Here is a 26,474-nt window from a genome sequence, read left to right as displayed (position 1 = left end):
TTGCGGGCCGAGTCGTTGTTCTTCCTTCTCTTCTGCCAGTAATCCGTGTTTTTCACGTCGTTTGGTGTGCTGGTTTTACTTCGCTTCCTGCAATTAAAAAAAAAATAGAGAGAGTTTTGACCTCTAGGTCTTATAGAATTTAGATCTAGATCTAGGCCCCAACTTTTAATTTAAAAACTTCAAAAATGTATACACAGTACACAGTTTTATTTAGTTTATATCTAGAAACTGTAATAGTAATAATGTAATGTAAATGTATTCATAATTTTTGAAATTGTAAATTCTCGCTTTTAATCCAGCTCCCCATCCCCTCCCTATCCTTAACCATATCCATATCCCTAACATTAACTCTATCTCTAACCCTATCCAAAATCGTAACCCTATCCCTATCATAAACCACATCCCTATCCACATCTTCATCACTAACCCTAACTACAAACTTAATCCTAACCATATTCATGAAACCCCCTAACCTAACCCTGTCCATATCTATCTTTAAACGTCCGTGGGTCTGGGTGAATAGATATGGGGTAATGTCCTATTGTAGTTTTTTGAGCGGGGGGAGGGGGTAATGTACGGGAGGTAACTGACCCCGGGCGTAATGACTGGGAGGTTGCTCCCATTCTATACTACCTTATTATGGCTCTGGGCTTGAAACCAGCGACGGTGACACCGCTGCATATCATGTGATCAACATCAACCAATGAGGTAGGACTGTCCTCTTCCTTGCTAGGTTCTCCGGCTCCCCCCAGCCTGTACCGTAGGGCTGTGAGCGAGGAGCAGGCTGGGCCGGCTTTCTTCCTCCTCTCCTCCAGTAGTTCCAGCTGGTGCTGCAGACTCTCTACCGTTTCGTTTGTTTTAGGTTTAAACTTCGCTGGGGTCTTTTTATTGTTGGCCAAGTCTTCCTTGTTCGGCTCAATCTGAACTTCCGGCATCTTTACAGCTGCGCTGTCGGAACTAGTCTTGCTTCTTTTGGTAGGTTTTGGTTCATATGACTGTGTAACGCGAGACGAGCAATTTTGGCTACTATGGGGAGACAAAACCATGGTCTCGCTAGATTTTAAGCCAATGTCTTGAAATGGTTGCGTTTTTTCAATGCCTAAAAACGATTCGTGCAATAGCTGGTTTCCGCTGCTTGTAACCTCTCGAGAATTTCCCGGGTGGTCCGAGATGAACGAATTGCTGGGCCCCATGAAAGAATTTGATGTCATCTCATGAATATGGGCATTTTGCGAGGTAAGGAAGTTTGTTTCTGCGCGGTACGGAGTTTCCGTCAACTCGCTACTGAAACCTGTCAGACCACCGTGTACGTTTTCATGGGTTGACTGCGCATCTGAGCGCCGGTCACAAGTACTGAAGTATGCGAAGCTTCCCTGGCACTGCCGGCTTTCATCCCAGTAGGATCCATCTTGTAGCAAACAATCGTCTTGTCCTAGTATTGACTGCCGAGTCAGGACGTCTTTCCTTTGTACAGGTTTGGACGTTTCGTCACTTCTTAAAGCTTCAAAGCTGACGTCATTCTTAGAGAAATCATGTTCATAATTAGACCTAAATGGATGTGGGACAAAGTCGTAAACATTCTTGGGGTTGTCTGGCTTATTTTTCGTGTAATGGTTTCCATCGTCAGCTTCCTGTAAGAATGTTGGATTACACACGTCTTGTTGAAAACAGTTGGATGCCAAAACTCTTTTATTCCACCCACCGCCACCCATCTCATCGTGTGCTGTATACGATGGGTATGGACCATCTCTGTGTGTCAGTGAGCTGTTTGAGGCGCCGTCGTTGGTGAACTCAGAAGCTGCCGACTCAAACATGTGGTCAGGGTAGCTCGAGCTAGATGTGACATTTCCACAATTCATGTTGCATGCTGGGATTTTACAGGCTTTTGTTGGGAAGTGAGAAGCCACGGTGTCGGCGAAAGAGGAAACAAGCGGCGGCTGGTCAAAGACGCCACTTGGAGTGTAGAAAGACGACACGCAGTTCAAGTCTTCCAGCACTGTGCATGATGTGGAAATAACGGCAGAAATACTGAGGATGTTCTGGCTGTCGTTAGTGACGGCTCTGCTGTATGAGACAGGGAGATGATCGCTGGCTTGATCCATCCAATTTAAATACGTCAGCAAATTAAAATTCAAACCTGTAATTCGTTTGAACAAATTAAAAAGATAAAATATACTAGATGTAAATTAGTCATATATTTGGACTTGTTACAATGTTTAATCAAATAAACTCTTTTCCGATCTGCGAGTCTTTTGTTTTTCTTAAGGGTCGACCGTAAATAACGTTACATTTATGGGGGGGGGGGTCATTGAGACTTGACTTTAGGGGAACCTGGCCTTTTGTGGTGACGTATTATAATAGGAAGCGGTGTAAAAATTGGCTTAAAGTAAAACACGGCTAGGGGTTATTGCGTATAAATACAAATTGCACTTTCAAAGTTTCATGTGAAACAGCTCCCAACATTCACGTAGGCCTATATATTAGTAAAATGCTCACGCACGCGATACCGCGAAATGCTTACAAACACTATAACCATAGGCCTGAGTTTCTTCCAGGTATCTTTTGGGGGGGGGGGGGGGATGCCGGAGCATGCCCACCCCTTCCCGGACGAAGTGGGGAAAAATATAAGTAGCGGCCGCCACCCGGAACAGTGTCACCCACTGGCTGAAAAATCTCTGAAAGAAACCCTGAGGCCTTTATTTTATTTGAAGATGTAGGCATAAATTTTCAATAAATACCCCCTTAATACTATGTAGCTCTCCTGTGGATAAAAATCACTATTTCAATTCAAAAATGGCTTCTTCCACTGAGGAACAAAGCGATATTGTCATATCAGCTACGGATCCCGAATCCTCGCAACAAAATGCTACTTGTATAATGGTGTGTTTCAAATCAGGTTCCTTCATAAAATTAAAAAAAATCAATTTAATGATATGTAGATTCAAAATAATACTAACCTAGGCCTTAGCATCTTTTAAAGTGGTGGAAGGAGGGTTGTTTGTTGGGATTGTTTCAGTTTGCCAGGAACCAGTGAAGTGGCATAAACAAAAATAAGTTGTAGATCTAGATCTAGATTCTATGTCTTACTTCATAAAGGCTTATGATTTTGATCTAGTTTTAATAAGTTATTCCAATCTCTGGGTTTTGCAAGATCTGACACTGGTCAATGAAACACAACACTTAAGTTAACTTAAGTAAGACTTCATCAAAATGATTAAAAATTAAATCTGATTTAGAGGCTAATCATTTGGACGATATTTCGAGTCGACCCTTTGAATCCCTGATAAACCGTCCCCCCATCCTGGCCTCAACCAACCGGCGAGCTTGTTGCATTGAGTTAAATATAAACTCAAAACAATATAGACAATCTCCTTTCCATCGGTCAGGCCACATAACATGCACACCTTGTGTGTCGTGCCTTAAACTTAACCAATACAAACTCACTTCATTATCATTAGCGATCATTAATTAGTTAATTAACTAAACTAATTTATTTAACACTGAGATTATACATGTACTGAATGTTAGTTATATATTTACACTATTAAAGAAACAGCTTCATTGTTTCAACCCTCTCCCCTTCTTGAACTCAAAGTTAAACTTTTAACACTCTAAAGAAATGCAGTATGCTGTGAGGGGGTGGGGGTAGGGTATATACTAATTGGAAAGTCTACCCCTTCCCCCCCTCCAGAAAGAAAAAAGTCTGAAAGAAACATTGCTAGAAATATAGGTCTGTTGTTTAAATGTCCTCCACCTCTCGCATAGTTGAATATAAAGTTACACTTTTAACCCCGTTAGGATGTGTGAACTATTGATGACCTCATTATTTAAAAAAAAAACTATTCTGGTGTTTTATTCACACCCCTACTTGCAGCATTTAACTTTGGAGCCATACTACACATCTACACGGAGAAAAAATGGCTTTTTCTGCCCTTTTTAGCTCCAAAAGCGCGTCACATGACGTCATCTGCCAACTTAAACGCTGAGAAAGTACACCTTTGATGTATTGATGGCTGACACTTTGAAATCCTTTAGGGACAGCTCGAAATTGTTTACCAAATTTTAAATTTAATTGTTTTACTCTTTAAGATTAGAAAAATGCTTTCAGTGTTTGGAAGGCCATCTCACACAGTCAAGGCACAATGACTCATTCTCTCATTATGCTCTATTCATATTTTAAAATCATAATTCTAGGTCATGATATCATCAGAGCTGCTATTTTAAGATCTTTTGACCACTGGCAGTTTTCCTTGTAGGCCCAGTTGATTTAATATTTTAAAAGTTAAAAAAAAATAAAAGTACGCACAAAACTATATTTATTTAGCATTGCTAAATCACATTCAGTGGAAGCATAACATTGTTTTCTGAAACATAGTGTTTGATCTAATACTAATCAAATCCAACTTACGTTGGAGAAAGTAAATGGTGCTGACAACACCATCCCTCCATATGCTGAAGTCAAGAAACATATGACCTCTTCTTCATCTGCCCAATGGATTACTAGGTTTAAATAGGAATCTTTAATCAAATCCATTATTTAACTTAAAAATTGACATTTTTCTATTTCCTATGAGCAAGTATATTGGGTCTACTACAAAATATGGATTGTAGAGCAGGCAGCTGCTAACCCTAAAGTCTCAAGTTCAGATCTCAGGCTTGATATCCACAATTCCACCCAGCTCTTATGGGTACCTGACTCATGTTAGGAAAAGTAAGGGTGGCTGGTCACAGGAAGAACTAGATCTTGAGTCTTTTTACACCCAGTTTCAGGCACAACCCTTCCAGACTTTATATTTCAAAGTCTAATAAACCTTAGGAAACTTTAACTACTTTTGCATTTAGTTGATAATGTGCTTCTATATATCACAAAATTCTGAAATAACCAGAATAATCTAACAATAGTATGTGTTATATTTTTACACAAATATATTGCTTACTTTTATTGAACTCTGAAACATAATCCTTACACTTTATTTAGGCTGATGAACAGAACCATTTGGAATCTGAATCGCAAGCAGAAGTAGATGTATCCCATGGTACATCACACAGCACAGGCTTTACCATGACAGCCTGTGACATCTCTTTGCCAAGAGATATGGCCTCAGAGTTTTCCCATCATGCTGTGGAGGAAGGTGTCCCATCAGCTGGCTCAGCATTTCATGTGGTCAGCCATTCTGACGGGCACAAGGACCTGGTTGCTGGCACACCTGAGCATTCCACAAGCTCCAGGGAAAATTCTTCTTTACCTCCATTTTCAACTAAAAACACAGGTATTGCAGAAGGTGAGAGCCAGGTCAAACATTTTTCAGCCCATATTGTTGAGCAACATGGGCAACAGAATGAACAGGTGAATAGCACTGAGCAACATGACCAGGTCACCGAACAATCTGAACTTAAAGAAGAAAATGAGCTGCTTTTATTGTCTAAGGAGAAATCTGAGGTAGATAACGAAGACATTGATGACGCAGTTGAGAAAGCACTTCTTGCAGATGAACCAGGTATTAATCCAGAAACAAAGCAGACTTCTGAAAATATGGATGTATGTGAAATATCAAGTGACTCTAAACAAGGTCCTAACTTTGAGTTTATAAAGCCTGAGGCATTCCACACCATAGAATCATTGCACAAACACACTGTTGTCTCAGGAAACAGTACCGACAATGATGTTGAAAGTGAGTTAAGAAAAAAATCTAAAGTACCCTCACATCTCCCTGAGAAAGTTTTTGATATTGATGAAGAGACTAGAATGGGTTTGGATCAGACTCCGGTTGATAGTAATGTTCTGGGGTCCTCTTTCACATACCCATCTCTGCCCCCTAAGAAATTGTTTCACTTAGACGACACCAAAGATTCTGACCCGTCAGACATTGAGACCAAACTCTCCACCATGACAGACACAGAAGACATTCGTCTAATTAACACCATTAGTGTTGATGATGCTACTAAAGACTCAGCAGCCTCAGATTCTAATGCAGAAGCTCCAACTCCTAGAAAACAAAGAAGAGCCAGTAAGGAAGGCGCTAGTGTAACCCAGGTGGAGGGACTAGAGATTGGAGAGTAAGTCTGAAGTTAAAGACTTTAAGATAGATATTTGTTATCTCATTACACATGCTTATGATTTGGTTACTGGCCATATTATTTGTGTGTAACATTTCTCTACCCTAAACCTCCACATTTTTATGTACTTATGGATTTGACTATAATAAATAAAAAAAAATGTTGAGCTGCTTGATATAAAAAAAAATTATTTTAACGATTGGATTTGACTATAATAAATTTTTAAAATGTTCTGCTGTTTGATATAAAAAATATATTTTAGTGATTTCACTTGCAGCTTTTAAACGTTATGCTAAGCACATTAGCACTCTAAACTGTATTTGAATATTTAAAATATCTGCATCAAACATTGTGGTTTTAAGAATTGATATTGTGTGTTTTTCTTAACTTCTAGGCGAGTATTCAGTGCAGAAAATCTGTTTGAGTACCAGTGGCCATTAGATGGTGGAGAATGGCATCTGTTGCAAGAGCAAGTCAGTGAATACCTCAAGGTGAAGTCCTTTAAAAGAAAATACCCAGGTGAGTGTGAAAGGTGCTATCATTTTTACCTTTATCAGAAGCATTAAGTTTAGAAAGCCATGGTGATACCACTTTTAAAATATTTTTGTTAGATTTGTATAGACGTACTTGTGACAAAGAAGAGAAAGATTTTTTGAGAGAGAAAGGAGTTGTTACAGAGACCCAGTCTGATCTTGGTAAGTTCATGTTTTAAATCATAAGATGTTGATTTAATCCAGTTTAAACTATAATTTATCAGATTTTTTTAAAGATATTAGATTTAATTTTCAATTATTATTTTTTAAATCCATTTTTTTTTTGTTTCTCAATAAAATTCAATAATTTGGCTACATTATTATGTAACGATTATCAATGGAATCATTTACAATAAGAAAAATTTGGTAGTGGTTCTTACCTTGGTTATTTTAAAACTAACTCTTAGCCACAACTGAAAAATCAAAAAGTCGATTCTATTTATATGTGACTGGAAACCACCAGTTTGCTGGCCTCAGTCGTGTGACTAGTTAATTGCAAAATGGTGGAGGTGGGTACCATGATTTGTCCAGACTGAAATATGACAGGAGCTCTGTGTGGCGCCTCCATCTTTCATTTTCAACCAGCAGGTGATGCAGCTATTGTCTCAGCAGCCTCCTAATTTGCTAGTTTTCTTTTCTCAGTGTGTGTGCCAAGTAGGGACTCAGTGAAAGATGAGACAGGAGATTAAACAGCTCTTGGCTGATTCTTACTCAAACAGAAACATTATTATATTTACAATTTTTATACACACATTTTCATACTCATTAATGTTTATAGTTGTTACTTATATTTTATCATATTTAATGTATATAGATGTTACTTGTATCTTTTCATATTTCTGTTTTCTTAGGTCACCATTTTAAAAAAAAGCCTTCAATACATTACTCATAAACAGAACAATGTATTAAATATTATATAAAACTCATAGCATTTATTTTCCACAATGAAATCTATTTTTAAAAATGATTTTCTTCATAAATTTAAGAAAATAAAATCATCCTTAGTCAAACTGATACTTGAGACATTACTGTCACCTTAGTGCTGGTCCTGGAAACATAGGGGTTATCTCCCCAGGCCAACTTTTCATGGGGTGTTAACATGGGAGATAATTAGCCATCACACTTCACATCCATGGGTGGTCTCAAGGGACAGTGTTGTTTGCCATAATTATGCTGTCACTTGCACAGCAGGACACTGGAATAAAAACTCTCACCCAACTCATGGATGTTTACCTGGTTATCTTTGGGCATAATAAATGGGTGCTTAAAATGTAATAGTTTTGTCTTTTACAGTTGCTCATTTTAACACTCATATTTTTTATAATTGATTATTTTAATAGCATTTTAACACTGAGTAATGTCTTTTTATACTTTTTATTAGGTTTGACGGCTTTAAGAAGTGAAGAAGTTTATGACTTGATGATGAAAGATTATAATGTTCAATATAAGGTATATTTTTAAACATTGTTCTCAGACAATGTGCTATAAAGGTTTTGATTATCATAACTCTATAAAACTGTTATGGGGAAAGAATGTATCTTGTTGTATTTGTTCACTTACTATCAAGATAAATAATTTACTAACTTTTTTGTTTTATTTTGTGTAGGAATATATTGCCCACTTACAGGAGAAACAAAAGAAAGTCATCAGAGAGAAACACAAGGAATATAGTGCAGTAAGGACAATCACATTATTATACTTGGATTAAGTTGGTCTCTTACTGTCAATTGTTAATATCTGTTGAACTACAAGTTTGTGGGAAATGACATTGTAGTTTATTTTGACTAAGTTGGTAATTTATTTTTCTCAGGCCAAGTTAGACAAATCAAAGATTGAAGCTTATTCAAAGAAAGCTGCACGGTCAGCTGCTGAGTTCAACGCCAGTTTAATGAGGGACAAGAAAGAGGAGAGGAAAGCATACTTTGACCTGCAGACTTTTGTGAGTACTTTATTCTAGCCTGCTAGACTTTACTCTAAACACAAAAAAAGGGAGTCTACTATGCAACAAAAACACAATACCTATAAACTAGTTTAAATATAGTTCAAGTTGGTTGTTCATTTTTTACTATCTCGTATATACGAAGTATAGAGAAAGTATTGTAATCGTGCACAAAAATCAATTGAAATTTTAAGAATTTTCACCGTATTACACCTCAGTCCTTCATAACATCCGAAGTATAGAGGACTTATTTTAATCGGGCAAAAATAATCAATCCAGATTTATCAAAATTAAGAGGTTTAATGCGTAATCCAGTCTGAAAAACTGGGCTTTGCAATTCTGTCCGTATGTCTGTGTGTCTGTCTGTCTGTCCCTGTGTAAACACGATAACTTGAGTACCGTTACAGCTAGGTTGATGAAATTTCATATATAAGTTTTTAATCACAATCGTAGATCCGTATCAACTTTTGAGCGATTTCCGATAACTGGAAGTGGTATTTTTTCTACTTTGAATTTTTCAAAAGCCTATAACTTGAGTACTATTTCAGATAGATAAATGAAATTTCACATGTAAGTTAAAGATCAAATTCTCTACCTTCTGTTAAATTTTGAGTAATTTCCGTTGACCGGAAGTAGTAATTTACGCTACTTCCGATTTCTCAAAAAACTAATGTAAATTTTTAAAGTACTAATAATATTGTGCACTATTATGCACTTTTTTATTAGGCATTCACTTGGTGTGCAATTCTTTTGTCTACAAGATTTTATTCTATTTTTTAAACTTTAAGTATTTAAAATGGATTAAAAATCATGTCTATAGCCCGAGTTCCCATCCCCTGTTGTTTTATATAAGAAGTTTTATATAAGAATATTGAGAAAGTTTAGGGGAGATCACTCCCGGTTTATTTTTAAAAGTAAGTTACCATTCTTTACAATATTCATATCTCCAGCAGGTATGAAATTAAGCAGCAATACACAAAGCAGTGAAGTATTCTTTTTTTAAAGCATGATTGTAATAAAAACATGCCGTAAACATTTTTCCATTGCAGACCATCCACTTCCCAAAGAACAAGTTCAAAACCCTCCCCCCTCAGTACACAAAAGTTGGAGCATATCCAGTTTCATTAGTTGCTGGTCAGTATCAAGAGTATTATAAAAAGTAAGTCAACTGGACATGACGTAATCCATTTCGTTGGTCATTTTTTTAATAATGGGAACAAGTACACAATAATTTGTTTAGACATTAAAATTCTTCATTTGCTTCTATAACGCCTTATAGAAGTTTGTGTAGTTGGGTTAATTGAATATACTGCACTAATTTAGTTTTATATTGGGCAACACTTCTATTACTGTCATCACTGTTGAGTAATGGTCTGTTGTGTTACAGAACTATACACACAATTGTTGTCTCTCCAGCTATTTTCTGTGATGGTTTTTTCTAACTTGATGATGCCATACCTCCAATAGATTCAAGCCAGAAGAACTCAAGTATTTACCTGTGAAAACAGTTTTACAAGACCCACCTAGGCTAACCAAGTACATCCGACCTCCTCCATCAGGTGTTAAAGTTGTCAGCACAGAGAAGCAGGTACAGCCTCTACTGGAGTTTACTTTGGTCACATGAAGCTAGTCCTGCCATTAGGATATATCTATACCAATATCTTGTTTGGACTAGCACTAAATAGTCCATTCTACCTTCATCACACTACACCAATGTCAAGCCTTGAGTATAAGGCTATTATCTTTGTTTGCATTCTGTTTGACACATGAACTGTACAACTTTTGTGACATTCATTACAAACTAAAGAAGCAAAGACTGAAACAAGTTAATAAAAAGTCTAGTGACAATTTAAGCGCAATTTCTTTATGTTATCCATAACAATTTTAAATCGAGATAAATCATATATTCAGCAAATAAATAATGCAACACAAATAGTTTTAATAATTCAAAACAAAATAGAAAAAATATTTATTAACGAGATTTTAAAAAATTTGCGGATGTGTAGGGGGTATTTGGTTGTCCCGCTCTCTATATTGCTATATAGTACTGTAGTGTATTATGTATAATGTAATTTTTTTAAAATTTTTGTGACCGAACGAAAGGATATTTTTGAAAACTTTCTTCGGCAATATTGTTAATGTTAATATGGTAAATGTTTCAAGTCGCTAAGTGGTCTGGTTGCCGAGATATGGGCCAAAAACTCCATTTTTTCGAGGTTTTTTTGGCTTTTCCAGGAAATCCAGGAAGGAATTCCGGGAATTTTTTTGGCCCACAATCATCCTCGGAACTTGCTTAACATATTTGCTTTTGGAACTAGTCCTCGATATTGCTTCGTTGAGGAGGAGATACGTCTTAAAGCTGCGGTGAAAAGTTTGGTCACTGACCACAAAAAGTGCCCAAAGTTTATCTCTGCTCTGCAGCAGGGTATTTGACTATTTTGGCCAGGATTTAATAACTAATTAAGAACACTTTAGAATTTCTATTAATGTTATTCAGTGTTTTAGCCCTGTTGGTAATTAACTTTGTACCTTGATTAGAAAATAGCCCCTGGCTCTGATGGTGAGGGCAGCAGTAGCAGTGAGGACGAGGAGGATGGCCTGGAGAGCCTAGAGCTGCTGGACAGTGAAGCTCTAGAGACCAGGACACCTGTGCTAGATGATGGGGCCATCAAGTTTGAGAAGAGAACCAAGTCCTCGCTGAAGAAGAAAGCAGCAAAGTTGGGAGTGTCGCCCGACAAGCTGAAAAAACTTGGGATAAAAAAATTAAAGGACGTAGAAATGGACGACAGAGCTAGTCAAGATGGTGATGATAAAGATAGTCCTGGGGGCAGTAAGATGCCTGCGAAAGTAAGTCCTGCAGCTCGTGCTTGTACTAGTTCAGCAACTTTATTTGAATAGTAATGTTATATCTATTTTATTATTTTTTTAAATTATTTAGAATAAAACAATCTAATTCAAATTCACTAAAATTTCACACATTGTGTTAATTAATTTATGTAGGCCCTATGTTCTTTATTCAGTTTGTGTAGAACTTCCTTCTTTGGTTATGGTGTGGTGGATGATTTGTTTGATTTTTTCTTTACCTCCAGATTCATGGACTGGAGAAGTGTAGAATTTGTAAGAAAAGATCTACCAAGGAAGAGAGGAAGGCTGGGAAACTGGTCAAGTGTGCTGAGTGTGGGAAAATAGGTACAGAGTTGATGATCTTTTCAATCTTCTCACCAGTTCTCTTTGTTTTACTTAACACTCACTTAATGGTTAGATGTTCAACAGTCCACGACTTGTGTCCCCAGGTCACATGAGTTGTCTTGACCTGACAGAAGAGTTGGTGGCTGTGATAAAGACATACCCCTGGCAGTGTATGGAGTGTAAGACTTGCATTGAATGTCTGGACCCATATGATGAGGTGAGTCATAGTTGCTTACATGGCTCAGTGTATGGAGTGTAAGACTTGCATCAAATGTCTGGACCCTTATGATGAGGTGAGTCATAGTTGCTTACATGGCTCAGTGTATGGAGTGTAAGACTTGCATCAAATGTCTGGACCCTTATGATGAGGTGAGTCACAGTTGCTTACATGGCTCAGTGTATGGAGTGTAAGACTTGCATCAAATGTCTGGACCCTTATGATGAGGTGAGTCACAGTTGCTTACATGGCTCAGTGTATGGAGTGTAAGACTTGCATCAAATGTCTGGACCCTTATGATGAGGTGAGTCATAGTTGCTTACATGGCTCAGTGTATGGAGTGTAAGACTTGCATCAAATGTCTGGACCCTTATGATGAGGTGAGTCATAGTTGCTTACATGGCTCAGTGTATGGAGTGTAAGACTTGCATCAAATGTCTGGACCCTTATGATGAGGTGAGTCATAGTTGCTTACATGGCTCAGTGTATGGAGTGTAAGACTTGCATCAAATGTCTGGACCCTTATGATGAGGTGAGTCACAGTTGCTTACATGGCTCAGTGTGTATGTCTCTGATTGCTGTGTTTGAACTATAAGACTTCAAACCTTTCTATTGTTGTCCTATGTGCTCCACTATTCCTGTGATTTTGTCCTATGTGCTCTACTATTCTTGAAGTGAACTGTGATTTTGTCCTATGTGCTCCACCATTCTTGAAGTGAACTGTGATTTTGTCCTATGTGCTCCACCATTCTTGAAGTGAACTGTGATTTTGTCCTATGTGCTCTACTATTCTTGAAGTGAACTGTGATTTTGTCCTATGTGCTCCACTATTCCTAAAGTAAACTCTCATGTTGATGCAGGATAAAATGATGTTCTGTGACCGCTGTGATCGAGGCTACCACACTTTCTGTATTGGTCTGTCTGCTCTACCCACTGGTCACTGGGAGTGTAAGAGCTGTGAGGGCTTTCCTAAAATAACTCCTAAACATCAGTGAGTCAAATTATTTGCTTTTGAAAACAGTAGTTTATTGTAGTATAAATAGTAGTATAATTAATTTTTTTTTGTGAAAGTAAAATTAGATTTTGCTTTCCGAATTTCTTGGGGTAAAATTTTTTTGTTAAAAGAAACAAAACAAGCTGTCAGATCAGTTTCTAAAACAAAATAGGTTTTAAATCTTTGACATATGTACCTCATTGCTGACAATGTTTGCTTTTTAAGATGAATTTTATCCGATTTATTATAGGCATACATATTTATAGATTAATAGTTTATAATTATTAGACGTGTGTGTATTAAATGCAAGAACTTTTCCCTAGGCACCATAGGATTGCTTTAGATTTTCCTCAAGCTGTCCCTTACCTGAAGCCAGAGCTGGAGATTAAGCTGGAGGATGAAGTGGCGCCACCTGTGTTTGAGGAGAAGATGGAGAAGATGGACACCTCCCTGTGTCAGGTGGTGGAGCCCCCTCTCAAGGTGGGCAGGAAGGGAGATTTGATCTCTGAGACACCCATCAAGGTGGGTAGGAAGGGAGATTTGATCACTGAGACACCCATCAAGGTGGGCAGGAAGGGAGATTTGATCACTGAGACACCCATCAAGGTGGAAAAAAGGGGCAGGAAAAGAAAGTTGGTAGATGGACCACCATCAGAGCCTAAACCAACTCCTGAGAGGATTAAAGGAGAAAGACAGAGTCGGAGGTTGAAACTAAAGGAAGAGGAGGAGGAAGAGAAGAAGAGGAAAGAACTTGAGAGCAAGAGTGAGAAGAAAGTCAAGAAGAGGAAAAAGATGAAACCCGGGGAGGAAGTGGTTGTTTTATCAGATGTCATAAGCAGTCAGCACCAAGACGACATTGATGACAGCATTGACATGGTTGAGCTGACCAGCTGTGATGTGACACCAGCTGTGACAGATGAGTCTGACATGTTAGCTGACACCGTAGCGACCAACCAATGCTCCCTTGTGTCCCTGTGTGAGCCAGCTGTTGAAGGTAACTCTGATGTTGTGCAGGAGTTACTGCCCACACCTGCTGAGGGGGACATCTTGTCTGTACCAGCAGCCAGTGACTCCCCCAGCCCAGCTGTACCTGCGGAGGACCTACTGCCACTGACAGGTGTACCTGATGACCCCAGCAACATCCCTCTGGTGACAAGCTTGGGTGGAGAGTTATTGCCACCCAGTGGCTCTGTTGATGTTCCCATGGTGGAGCATACCGTGGAGGGTGGTCTAGCCGAGGATGTGGGTGGGTTAACCAGCCCACTGACCACAGTCCCCCTGCCCACCTCAGCTGACCCACAAGCCAACCCCCAGCTGCAGCAGGTGATCCCCCTGTGTCCAGCACCTGCCCAAGTTCCAGCCCCACAGACCCCCACACAACCAAGTGAAGACTTGACTGTACCTGGTGCAGATGTCAGTGTCACAAATGTGACTGTACAAAATGTGACAAGTGTGGCAGTGCCTAGTGAAGAGCTCCCTGCAGGAAGTGACCCCTGTTTGGAGGGTCAACAGCCAGGAACCCTGCCAGATACAGCCCTGTGTGAGACAGCTGCCGCTGATGTAAACACTAGCTAGTCCTTTAGTCAACACCTGCTCTGTTGACTGATGTAAACACTAGCTAGTCCTTTAGTCAACACCTGCTCTGTTGACAGATGTAAACACTAGCTAGTCCTTTAGTCAACACCTGCTCTGTTGACTGATGTAAACACTAGCTAGTCCTTTAGTCAACATCTGCTCTGTTGACTGATGGAAACACTAGCTAGTCCTTTAGTCAACACCTGCCCTGTTGACAGATGTAAACACTAGCTAGTCCTTTAGTCAACATCTGCTCTGTTGACTGATGTAAACACTAGATAGTCCTTTAGTCAACATCTGCTATGTTGACTGATGTAAACACTAGATAGTCCTTTAGTCAACATCTGCTATGTTGACTGATGTAAACACTAGATAGTCCTTTAGTCAACATCTGCTCTGTTGACTGATGTAAACACTAGCTAGTCCTTTAGTCAACATTTGCTCTGTTGACTGATGGAAACACTAGCTAGTCCTTTAGTCAACATCTGCTCTGTTGACTGATGCAAACACTAGCTAGTCCTTTAGTCAACATCTGCTCTGTTGACTGATGCAAACACTAGCTAGTCCTTTAGTCAACATCTGCTCTGTTGACTGATGCAAACACTAGCTAGTCCTTTAGTCAACATCTGCTCTGTTGACTGATGCAAACACTAGCTAGTCCTTTAGTCAACATCTGCTCTGTTGAATCTCCTCTGAAATGTGCAACATTTTTATTATGTACAATAATGTACAATCATGTACAAAGTTGTCCGATGGTAATTATCTAACTGCTATAATATGAATAGTTTTTTTATAATTTGTTTTATACTCTTGTGGCCAATGTGATGTGACTAATATCTATTGTATGATTATTGTTGATACAATAACACTTCAGAAGACTGTCTACATTATTAAAAACTTGTATAACTAGGCTGTTAAGTCAAGAAAACATGCATCAATTAATTTTGCTGTAGAATAAAAAATAATTGATTATATTATTTGATGTGCAGAAATTTTTTTTATTTCTTTGCACTATCTTAATAATGGATGCTTGTTTTTCTGTGTGTACAATAATACTGTCATTTATTTAAATTTAAATTAAATGTTCATCTGAATAAAATTGTATGCTTTTTCAAAACTAACTTTTTTGTTGACATCTTTCTACAAGTATGATGTCTAATAAAATTTTACTTGTGTATGTCAAATGCTGATTGTGTGTGTGTGTGTGTGTGTGTGCTTGTCTTTGGTGTGTGTATAGACAACATGGGTGGCTGTGCATTAGGAGAAAAAAAACGAAATAGAGTAGCCTCCCTTGTTAAATTTTTTTTTTTCCCCTCCATAATATAAGTGTCTTGTAGTTTTTAGTTATTAGACACCATTATCATACAAATTTTGCTTTATGAATGAAACTTATTCAATGGTTTTAATCTAAATTGATACAGAAACAGACCTCTGTTGCCATTTAAAAAAAACTTCTTACATTGTAAATAAAAATGGCATCCCTCCTCCCCGCCATATGCACTGGGGAATACGAAAACGGATGCTTAAATTTTGAGAATCAAATTATTGTTGAGAAACTCGCTTGTTACATTACCATAAGAAACCAATACTAAGCCTAATATTACGTTCATGGGGAGGAGGATGTAAGCTAATTATGCCGACAATTCATCCAAGTTTGCTGAAGTAATGTTTACAAAAAATCTAAGGTAGTTCTAGACCACCTATTCCGCTTTATAACGCATTTTAAAATGATTACACACATTCGTATTGTATAATATGTGAACCCTCCATATCCCATCCCTTCTCATGTATGGAAGGGGAGGTGGGGGTCTTTATTTACTGTTGCCACAGTTATTTGAACGACCACGTGACTTCTGCCACAGGTTTTTTGTAAGGAACAATTTTATAGTTGTTGCGCATGCCTTACGGGTTAATCATTTTTTAAAAGCGTTTTTTTTTTTTTTTTTGTTAATCTATAATCTAGTGTAAACTAGTTTTAAAACCGTATTTTACGCATGAAGATTGTGAACTAAGAGTTAAAACTTTGCGCGTCACGTTTTTAAAAAAAAGTTAGTCCCTAATTCTGCACTGTTGCGCACCGTTGCATTGGGATCTGCTTAACAACGCATTATGGTCACATAGCACTTAGCAGGAAGGTCTACAGTTTTGCCCTGTTGTACTAAAATTCATTGCTGGAGTAGAAAAGTCGATTTTTTTCTGCTGTTCCTCCAGAAATTGAAGAGTAGGTAGCAAAGCTGTAAACCTTTGCTCAAAGGGACAATACAGTGCTGACATGAACCAGATTCTCTAGGTGATTACAATCCTTAGTACAAAGCCTCCGCCAGCGTTATTTCTAGCTGACTCTCGCTAACTCAAGCTCCGATCAAGTGTATTTAAGTAGATTCTACTGACTAGGCTGCACATCTTTAGACCAACACCATCAGGCGTGTGGGCTGTTCACCTTGACGTCACCATAGGGAAATCAACTTGTGAGAGAATGCCGCATTCAGAGGAGCAGAGCTCAACGGACGGGAAAAAGTTGAGGAAGAAAAGGAGCAGATCCAGCAGTCCCAGAAGAGGGTAAGAGACTGTATGCCAGCGTCCCTGGGTCCTCGCTGGTTGTTTGCCAGCGTCCCTGGGTCCTCGCTGGTTGTTTGCCTGGGTCCTCGCTGGTTGTTTGCCAGCGTCCCTGGGTCCTCGCTGGTTGTTTGCCAGCGTCCCTGGGTCCTCGCAGGTTGTTTGTTTTGTTTGCCTATCAACTATTAGCAGAGGTACCAGCATGTTTGGAACATGGGGTGGCCACTGTGTTGTGTTTCTAGAAGACCACTTGCATGTGTATTGACACTTTGAACAAAAAAATGTGTTCAACGAATATTTTCTCAAATATGCCTACTTTATTGAGGACACCAATTTGCCTGTATGGCTTATCGCGAATGCCTACTGTATAGCTTATATTTCTACAACCATTTCTATGACACTTGGTATGACTAATCCTGACACTTATCCCAACTCTGAGCCCAACAATGACATGACAGGTACCGTAGAGTAAACCTATTGACTGAATTATCTGACAACCCACATTGACCACGGCCATGTTTGTTCCCCTTGCAGGTCCTCATGTTACGAGAACACAGACCAAGGAGTTCGGATCGACGTGTACCTGGCCGTCACATTGTTTGCCATCGCTGTGGTGTTCATCAAGATCTTGCCCAAGTATTGAGCTCCCACTGACCAGTCAGCTTCTTCAATGTAACCTCCCTGTCCAGAGCTTAGACCCCAGTTGGACCGGCGGTGTTGTCGCTCAGCCATCTTTGCTGGCTCAAAAATGACTCAACGGCTTTAGCTGTAAAGGAATGTATATCACTTTAGTCCTGTGTACCTGTATCCGCAGCATGCGACTTTTAAAATATGGATCTCTTCCAGCCCACATTTGAATTGTTTTGTTTAAGGCCACTGCCTTGCCAACTGGCGACCTCTCTCTCGCTCAACGATTCGTCTGCTGCAAAGTCTAGAACAAGTTGCTGAATCCCTATGTTGTCTATACAAATAATATTATTGCTTCGTAGACTGAGTATAAATCAACTGTCAATAAAACAGCTAATATGGTTACACACATTTTATGTTTATTTTATAGATCTTGTCTTATATGTTGTATCTGGGTTATAGATGGTAAATCATAATAAATGGGATTGAAATAAGACAAGTCTATGGTATTAGGTGAAGTGACAAGTCAGTCAAATGGTATTAGGTCAAGTGACAAGTCAGACTAATGTTATTAGGTCAAGTGACTAGTCAGTCAAATGGTATTAGGTCAAGTGACAAGTCAGTCAAATGGTATTAGGTAAGTGACAAGTCAGTCAAATGGTATTAGGTCAAGTGACAAGACAGTAAAATGGTATTAGGTCAAGTGACAAGTCAGCCTAATGGTATTAGGTCAAGTGAAAAGTCAGTCAAATGGTATAAGGTCAATGATTAGTCAGTCAAATGGTATTAGGTCAAGTGACAAGTCAGAGAAATGGTATTAGGCCAAGTGACTAGTCAGTCAAATGGTATTAGGTCAAGTGACAAGTCAGTCAAATGGTATAAGGTCAAGTGACAAGTCAGAGAAATGGTATTAGGTGAAGTGACAAGTCAGTCAAATGGTATTAGGCCAAGTGACAAGTCAGCCTAATGGTATTAGGTCAAGTGACTAGTCAGTCAAATGGTATTAGGTCAAGTGACAAGTCAGCCTAATGGTATTAGGTCAAGTGACAAGTCAGTCAAATGGTATTAGGTGAAGTGACAAATCAGTCAAATGGTATTAGGTGAAGTGACAAATCAGTCAAATGGTATTAGGTGAAGTGACAAGTCAGACTAATGGTATTAGGTCAAGTGACAAGTCAGTCAAATGGTATTAGGTGAAGTGACAAGTCAGTCAAATGGTATTAGGTCAAGTGACAAGTCAGCCTAATGGTATTAGGTCAAGTGAGTCTAGTCACACATCGTCACAAAAGGCCACCCCCCCCCCCTCTAAAATGAGTCACACCTTTGCCTACAACCGCCCTCCCCCTCAAAGCTGCAGGTTAATTTCTGTTAAAACAGCGATTTCTTTCCAAAATATTGACGTCGCAACATCTGACCTCCCTCCCCCCATCCCTCATCACGTGTCACAAAATTACGAAATCTCTCTCCCTACCTAGGAGTCAGTCCAGTCTATTTTCTCCAGGGGCACTTCAAATTTTCGGAGTGTGGGGTGGGGGGACTAAAATTTCCTGGGGGGGGGGCGGACATGCGACTATATATATATATATATATATATATATATATATATATATATATATATATATATATATATATATATATATATATATATATATATATATATATATATATTTCCTTTCGTTCAGGGGGGGAGGGGGGTGGCGGTAGACTTTCTTCGGGGGGGGGGGGGGGGGGGGGGCTAGGAGTTTGACTTCTTTTATGGACGACCCTATACTAACCCATGATTATGATTTCGTTAAACTGTGATTTTATGACTACAACTGTCTTGAAATAATATATTGAAAGGACGCGACCGTGCGCTCGCTAAAATCTGAAGGCTCAAGCTTAGTCTAACTTTAGTTTGGTTTCCAGGGGAAGGGTGGTAATAATAAAAGATAATAAATGTTGATTTTTCAGATTTTAGCATTTGTCAGACTTTTCTGTCTCTTGTTTATGCTTGCCGTCCGAAAAACTTTAAGCTGCTCATAGCAAACATGAAACAACACGAGCGCACTGCAACAATTGGTTTTTACCAGATAACTTTTCTTTTGAGAGGGGAGGGGGAGGGGTCTAACCCGCCTAACACCTCGACCCTGCCTTCGTCACTGATGTGAAAATTGTTTTTATTGTTCAAGTTAAAAAGGCCACTGACATACTGTAGCATAATAACTCATTTATTGATAATACTTAAGAACTGTATTGTATTAAGGGGAGTATTGGCTACACCATTCAAACAAAAGTGCAGACCCTAGCTAGAACAGGCCTATTTTAGTCTTAATCATGAAAAGTAAGTGAATATTAATGACGTAGTAAAACTAAAAATTGAATGAAACAAATCTCGACTTTTTTTCCTGCAATAATCTCGAAACAAACAAATTTAATGTATGTGCACATAGATAGCCATGTCATCATTTTTGCGCACAGCGCAACGAGAATTACAAACATGAATTCCAATATTTTTATAATGAAAACAAACTTGTTGGCTGGTTTTAACTTGACTCTGCCTAAGCTTTGCTGTGGTACAAAGGTACAGTTCCGATAACTTTTTAAATTTATCACTTTTACTCTGGATCTACTATCCGTTACTAAAACGCGCATCAGAGTTGGGTTATCTTTACTGCTCCTTAAATCATAGATCTATTCTATATCAGTAGAATCTAGATCTATATAGATTATCTAGATCTAGATCTAAATCTAACTAGATCTAGATCTAGATCTAGTTCTAGATTTAAATCTAGATCTATAATTAGGTCTAGATCTAGATATATAATCTAATAAATAGTAATATTAGTTCTATCTAGATAATCCAAAATCTAAATGTGGTATTGAATAATTAAATAGCTTACTGACTGGCATCATATAATTTGTTTCGTGCATCCTGCTGACAAGGATGCTAAGTTCTACTTTTCCCGAGTCGTATCTCAAGAGTGATATTTTATTTTAATAAGATATTATCTATGAAGATAGGCTACCTTGACATTAAGGGACACATACCTATGTGAAATATGTGTTTGTGCTGGTTGACTTCTTGTTTTGAATAAGATTAGGTCTAGCATAAACATATTTTTAATAACGCTGGAGGACGTATCATTTATTAAAACTTTTCTTCTTCTAATCCTATCAGGCATCTCTCCCGTGATGCCCACAGCTCTTCCAGACTTTTTTCTACGGGGGGGGGGGGGGGGGGGGTACTTGAAATTTTCGAGAGGGGGGGCGGTAGACTTTCTTCCAGGAGGGGGGGGCGGACACTGTTAAAAGTATATATTTTCTATATAAATTATATAAGTTTCATTTCGTTCGGGGAGGGGGGGCGGTAGAATTTTTTCGAAGTGATTTCTGGAAGAAGCTCTGCTCTCCACCCCCCCCCCCCCTCCACTAGACGAAACAGAATAAAATATAAAAAAAATATACTGTGTATAGAAAACTATAGCGTATCCTACAGCGATACGGAAATATGCGATTGGATATGATGGCGCTCTACTAGAACAGTATCACACATTACAATATTTCAGCCACAAAAACACAAATCATCACTAATAGCTAATTAAACCAAATGCTCTTAAATAGCCACGAGTTTGATTAGTCCACTCCAATCTTGTTGCTGGTCTAATATATTAGTTTTAGTGTGATGCATGGAAAATACTTGAACATTGCACATTTTATACTTTATAGTTAGGCTTATATTACATTTCTCGCATTTATATTACAATGTCCTCACACAGAACACAGCAGCAGACGTCGGGCATGCGTAGAAAGCGGCAGCACTCACGTGGCAGTTCCTTGACGGACGTGCGTCAAGTCTCTAGCACGCAGCTGGCAATCGTTCAGCTGGAGGATGAGCTTGCGTTCCGTGAGCGTCAGCCGGAAAGAGCACACGCCTCTAAAGTGAGAAGAAACAACGAAACGTCAAGCAGGGGCTTCTCGGCACCCGAGTCACGTGACGCTGCCGTCGGCCATGACACCCCTCCACCCCATGACTCGGAGAGCACCATCGATGAAGACCACGATTATTTTCGACCGCCGGCGAACGATGATCTACCATCAACATCTAAAGACATGAACGTGAACGCCAGAGGTCAGCCTGCAACACGACGAAGCGCACCGGTGAAGATGTTGCACGGGAAACGCAGCAGTGTTCGGAGATGCGACAACAACGCCTTCATATCGATACCAGTGGACGACCTCTTGAGACATAGGGTCAGTAGGTCACACAGTTATCTATTAGCTCTAGATATATTTGGTTATTTGAATGACTGTTTTGTTGAAATAAACATAATGTCTTTTAAGGTGCAAATATGCCATAGCAGTTCAAAGAAAGCGCGCTATCAAGCCTCCAGGAGTCCTTCTGATGACGACGCGGCCAGAAACAAGACACAAAACAGATCCAGTCATCAAAAAAAGTATTCAAAAAAAGTAATCTTTTTTTTAATTAAAATATTAAATCATATTATAATTGTGGACTATTGGTAAATACACATTCTCTCTATATATTGATATCCCCTAGGCCAATATATTAATGAGAGCCCTGTAAAAAAATACCTCATCTATAGACAATAAATTATACTACCTGACACCAGTGGCGGAACTAGAAAAAAAAGGCTCCCCCGCAAAAAAATTGTTTGGGCCCCCCATATATATATATATCTATATATATATCTATATATATATCTATATATATATCTATATATATATATCTATATATATCTATATATATATCTATATATATATCTATATCTATATATATATATATATATATATATATATATATATATATATATATATATATATATATATATATATATATAGTCCGAACTCAAATCGGGCCCGCAATAATCCGTTTTACAAGTGTTTTTATTCTTTTTTTTTTTTAATTTTGATACGCTTCGCGATTCTGCGTACATTTTCATGTTTATCGCAAATTGATAATAATTATGTTTTAAGCTGGTCAAATTTATATAAACACGTAAGCTTGATTTGTGCAATGGTTTCTCGCGTTATGCTTATTTTTTATGATTTTTTGTATTTATATTATTAGTTTTGAATACATTCATTTTTATAGCTTTATGATTCTTTAGTATGCATTATTTAGATAATAATTAAGAGAATAAATTGCTTTTTAACTTACATAGTACAAATCTATTTAAATGAGCTTTATGGGCACCCCTATTTTAAAGAAGGGCAGTAAGTCATGGAAGTAGTGTGAACGTTTGCCTATCTTTCAAACTACAGCTCTTGTAGATTTTATATTTTTCTACGCAACAGTGTGTGTTAGTTTCTGTAAAACAATCACTGCTATAGTAGACATGTTTGTTTTTTATAAAACCACTATCAAGGTGCGCGAAAAATATTATTTATGAAAAGAAAATTCATTGTTCTTTTCGGTCGGAATTGGGCCCCTAAACGTCGTGGGCCCCCCCGCATTGCGGGGTCTGGCGGCACTGTAGTTCCGCCCCTGCCTGACACTTCCATTGCATTTGCTTTAGATGAACCCAAGGTGCCCTATCCTAAAATCTTTTTATGGAACTTAGAAAAACCATTCTAGATTAGCAATCATACTGTGGATACGTAGAAACTGATTTGTTTTAAATATTATCTTTTCAAACTTTCAGGAAACACGAAAATATACCAAAACTCGTTCTAGAAGTGATTCATCTTCATCCCGCTCTAGGACACGTGAGGTAGGAAGTTTTTGATAAATCAGTAATCTATGATTGACTGACTGACTGAGGTAGGAAGTTTTTGATAAACCAGCAATCTATGACTGACTGACTAACTGAGGTAGGAAGTTTTTGATAAACCAGCAATCTATGAATGACAGTTGCTAGTATTTAACCATAGAATGCCAGTGTTGTTTTTTTACCTAAATTCTCCCCTTTATGATCCATACCAACCTTCAACTGGTGCAATATTTAGTGAGAGATTTTTGACAACAGATCCATCACCCCTTTTAACCAAATGAGTTTTTCTTACCAAAGTGGTTGTTGGTTTGCCAGATGTGACTTGGTGAGGTGTGGGGGGGGGGGGGGGGGTATCAGCATTGCATTGAACATCTTGATATCAATGATTATCATTGAAGACATTGTATTCAACACTTATTTATTTATTTTTCCTTTGAACCATTCCTCATTCTCTTCCATGTCACAGATGTGAACTTTCTGTTTCCTCAATCTCTTCCATGTCACAGATGTGAACTTTCTGTTTCCTCAATCTCTTCCATGTCACAGATGTGAACTTTCTGTTTCCTCAATCTCTTCCATGTCACAGATGTGAACTTTCTGTTTCCTCAATCTCTTCCATGTCACAGATGTGAACTTTCTGTTTCCTCAATCTCTTCCATGTCACAGATGTGAACTTTCTGTTTCCTCAATCTCTTCCATGTCACAGATGTGAACTTTCTGTTTCCTCAATCTCTTCCATGTCACAGATGTGAACTTTCTGTTTCCTCAATCTCTTCCATGTCACAGATGTGAACTTTCTGTTTCCTCAATCTCTTCCATGTCACAGATGTAAACTTTCTGTTTCCTCAATCTCTTCCATGTCACAGATGTGAACTTTCTGTTTCCTCAATCTCTTCCATGTCACAGATGTGAACTTTCTGTTTCCTCAATCTCTTCCATGTCACAGATGTGAACTTTCTGGTTCCTCAATCTCTTCCATGTCACAGATGTGAACTTTCTGTTTCCTCAATCTCTTCCATGTCACAGATGTGAACCATCTGTTTCACACACTTTGGCACTATAACTTCCAAGAACAAACACCAAGCTTATGTAAATAAAGTGAATTTCAAACTTTTACTGCAGCGTTACCCATCAAGAAGACGTAAGTCAAGAAGTCATAAGTCAAGAAGACATAAATCAAGAAGTCATAAATCAAGAAGTCATAAATCAAGAAGTCATAAATCAAGAAGAAGTCGTAAATTATCAAGAAGCCCTAACTCATCAAGAAGTCGTAGCTCCACATCTAGCAGCTGCTCATCAAGGTCAGGTCACTCTTCCAGGTCCTCAGTTTCTACTAGACACACCAGTAGGAAAAAAAAGGTCAGTACCATCTTCATTATTTTCTTGCTAGATTTACATTTGATTAGGCATTAAGTTATAAGCTACCTGAGATTATAAAACCTTTAATGTCAAACTAGATTAAATCTTTATAAATTTGGTTTCTCTATGTCTAAAACATATTTATCATTTAAATTGTGGCCCTAATGTACAATTTTCTTAATATATGATTTAAGAGAAAAGCTTATTTTTATATTTAACCCATGTTTAGAACATTTAGAATAATTATGTTCATGAGTGAAGTTGCAGCCACAACTTATATATACTGTAATATAAGAAAGGCCTACTGAGAAATTGATTGTAACTATAATGTTTTGTGTGGTTGTAATGCAAGAAATCAAAGTCTGGATACCGGATGAGCCCCTGTTCAACACATGATGAATGCAGCTGCAGGTTATCCCCCTGTCCAGCCTCGCGTGGACACAAAAATTACCACACACAAAACAGAAGGTCCCAGGATAATGCCAGGTTTGGAGATAATCCATTTTTTGAGTCCTATTCACTCATGTTATATCAAAAAGTAAAGTAAAACAAAACTACTTATAAAAGATTGTTACAAATAGCTTCATCAGCAAATATTACATCAACAACATTTAGCAAGCATGCTGATAGTTATGGGCTTTAGTTTTAATGTTAAATATAGATTTCTTGAATAAGATTCATTGTCCATCCACTAAAAAGCTTCTTAAGCTACTTGTTTTAATTGTGAAAACATTGAAATATGGAACAAATAGTTTTTGAGCTGTAGGCTAATAATAAATTTTTTTCTTCTTCTAATCATATCTCCTAAAATCTATTAACATTATAAAACCATCAATTAGAACCTCACATATCTATCTTAAATAGCCAGAAGCACAAGTAAAAACCCAGACCATTACATGGAATCACAAATAGAGCAGAAATTAATATGATGAAATATTTATTTTATAACTTCATGTTTTGCTATCAAATCCTAGAACAGGGAACAGGTCACATAGCAATTCTTCAATGCAAAAAGAAGGACAAGAAGATAGTTATCAATTACAGTCTCCTGTACAATCACCAGTGACCACAAAACACTGTCAAGCTCACTCAGAAAATAAAAAAATGACATCAAGAAACCAAGAAGTTCCGGATTCTTCTGAAAGACGACACCGGAAATCAGCAGATCATAATTCAAGTGATCGTCCTGAAAGACGACACCGGAAATCAGCCGATCGTAATTCAAACGATTCTCGGGAAAGAAAACACAGAAAATCGGCAGATCATAATTCAAATGATCATCATGAAAGACACCACAGGAAATCAGCAGATCGTGGTTCAGATACAGGTTCTGTCAGAAGCTCAAGCAGAACATCCAACCAAAATTTTCTTCAGAGGCTAGTTTGGAAGTCCCACAAGCAAGAAACTGGTCACTCTAGCAGGCAGAAGGAATCATCCAAAGATTCGAAGGTGGTGAAAAATTATAGTCAGACTAAGCAACAGAAAACAGATGAGGTAACCCGTCAGAGACATCGGAGACACGACAGTCCTGAACCTAGAGATAAAAACAAAGAGAATCTTTCGTGTACACTGATGTAAAGGGGCTGATGTATACATTTGTGTAATGGAAGTACCATTTTTAAAAGTTTACTACAACTACACAGAGTCGTTTTTTCTCTATGATAGATTGAATGTGTGAATTGTTCTCTTTGTTCTTAATTGACAAGTTGGATGG

At 38.2% G+C, this 26,474-nt stretch overlaps 2 protein-coding genes and 1 long non-coding RNA gene across 3 annotated transcripts; all 3 read left to right on the top strand.

Moving 5' to 3' along the window:
* Nucleotides 1–1,439: 1,439 nt before the first annotated feature.
* Nucleotides 1,440–15,556, top strand: LOC131944491 (remodeling and spacing factor 1). The gene is made up of 15 exons (XM_059305158.1): nucleotides 1,440–1,474; nucleotides 2,757–2,880; nucleotides 4,979–6,057; nucleotides 6,452–6,576; nucleotides 6,669–6,752; nucleotides 7,972–8,039; nucleotides 8,197–8,265; nucleotides 8,401–8,529; nucleotides 9,579–9,688; nucleotides 9,997–10,117; nucleotides 11,068–11,376; nucleotides 11,619–11,718; nucleotides 11,823–11,935; nucleotides 12,796–12,926; nucleotides 13,253–15,556. Exons 2-15 carry the CDS (start codon nucleotides 2,794–2,796, stop codon nucleotides 14,502–14,504), a joined length of 3,777 nt encoding a protein of 1,258 aa, XP_059161141.1. The 5' UTR covers nucleotides 1,440–1,474; nucleotides 2,757–2,793; the 3' UTR covers nucleotides 14,505–15,556.
* A 1,036-nt stretch (nucleotides 15,557–16,592) lies between these two features.
* Nucleotides 16,593–18,090, top strand: LOC131944438 (uncharacterized). The gene is made up of 2 exons (XR_009387024.1): nucleotides 16,593–17,063; nucleotides 17,595–18,090. It is a non-coding gene; the product is annotated as an uncharacterized LOC131944438 (long non-coding RNA).
* A 2,029-nt stretch (nucleotides 18,091–20,119) lies between these two features.
* LOC131944519 (pre-mRNA-splicing factor CWC22 homolog) lies at nucleotides 20,120–26,398 on the top strand. The gene is made up of 7 exons (XM_059305193.1): nucleotides 20,120–20,250; nucleotides 21,446–21,920; nucleotides 22,011–22,136; nucleotides 23,333–23,401; nucleotides 24,524–24,760; nucleotides 25,113–25,246; nucleotides 25,735–26,398. The coding sequence occupies exons 2-7, from the start codon at nucleotides 21,468–21,470 to the stop codon at nucleotides 26,336–26,338; spliced, it is 1,623 nt and encodes a 540-aa protein (XP_059161176.1). The 5' UTR covers nucleotides 20,120–20,250; nucleotides 21,446–21,467; the 3' UTR covers nucleotides 26,339–26,398.
* Nucleotides 26,399–26,474: the final 76 nt, after the last annotated feature.

This window comes from Physella acuta, unplaced genomic scaffold (assembly GCF_028476545.2).
Source record: "Physella acuta isolate Inbredline_101_S28 unplaced genomic scaffold, ASM2847654v3 ptg000494l, whole genome shotgun sequence".
In the NCBI taxonomy this organism is placed as follows: domain Eukaryota; kingdom Metazoa; phylum Mollusca; class Gastropoda; family Physidae; genus Physella; species Physella acuta.
This window is presented reverse-complemented; position numbering and strand designations above follow the sequence as displayed.

What these genes read in the sequence shown, in the direction of transcription:
- LOC131944491 (XM_059305158.1), top strand. Translation starts at nt 2,794, where the DNA reads ATGGCTTCTTCCACTGAGGAACAAAGCGATATTGTCATATCAGCTACG. An exon ending in ACTTTGACCTGCAGACTTTT is followed by an intron (nt 8,530 to 9,578) that starts GTGAGTACTTTA and finishes TTTCCATTGCAG; the next exon opens with ACCATCCACTTCCCAAAGAA. An exon ending in TTGTCAGCACAGAGAAGCAG is followed by an intron (nt 10,118 to 11,067) that starts GTACAGCCTCTA and finishes TACCTTGATTAG; the next exon opens with AAAATAGCCCCTGGCTCTGA.
- LOC131944519 (XM_059305193.1), top strand. Translation starts at nt 21,468, where the DNA reads ATGCGTAGAAAGCGGCAGCACTCACGTGGCAGTTCCTTGACGGACGTG. An exon ending in ACGACCTCTTGAGACATAGG is followed by an intron (nt 21,921 to 22,010) that starts GTCAGTAGGTCA and finishes ATGTCTTTTAAG; the next exon opens with GTGCAAATATGCCATAGCAG. An exon ending in AAAAAAAGTATTCAAAAAAA is followed by an intron (nt 22,137 to 23,332) that starts GTAATCTTTTTT and finishes TCAAACTTTCAG; the next exon opens with GAAACACGAAAATATACCAA.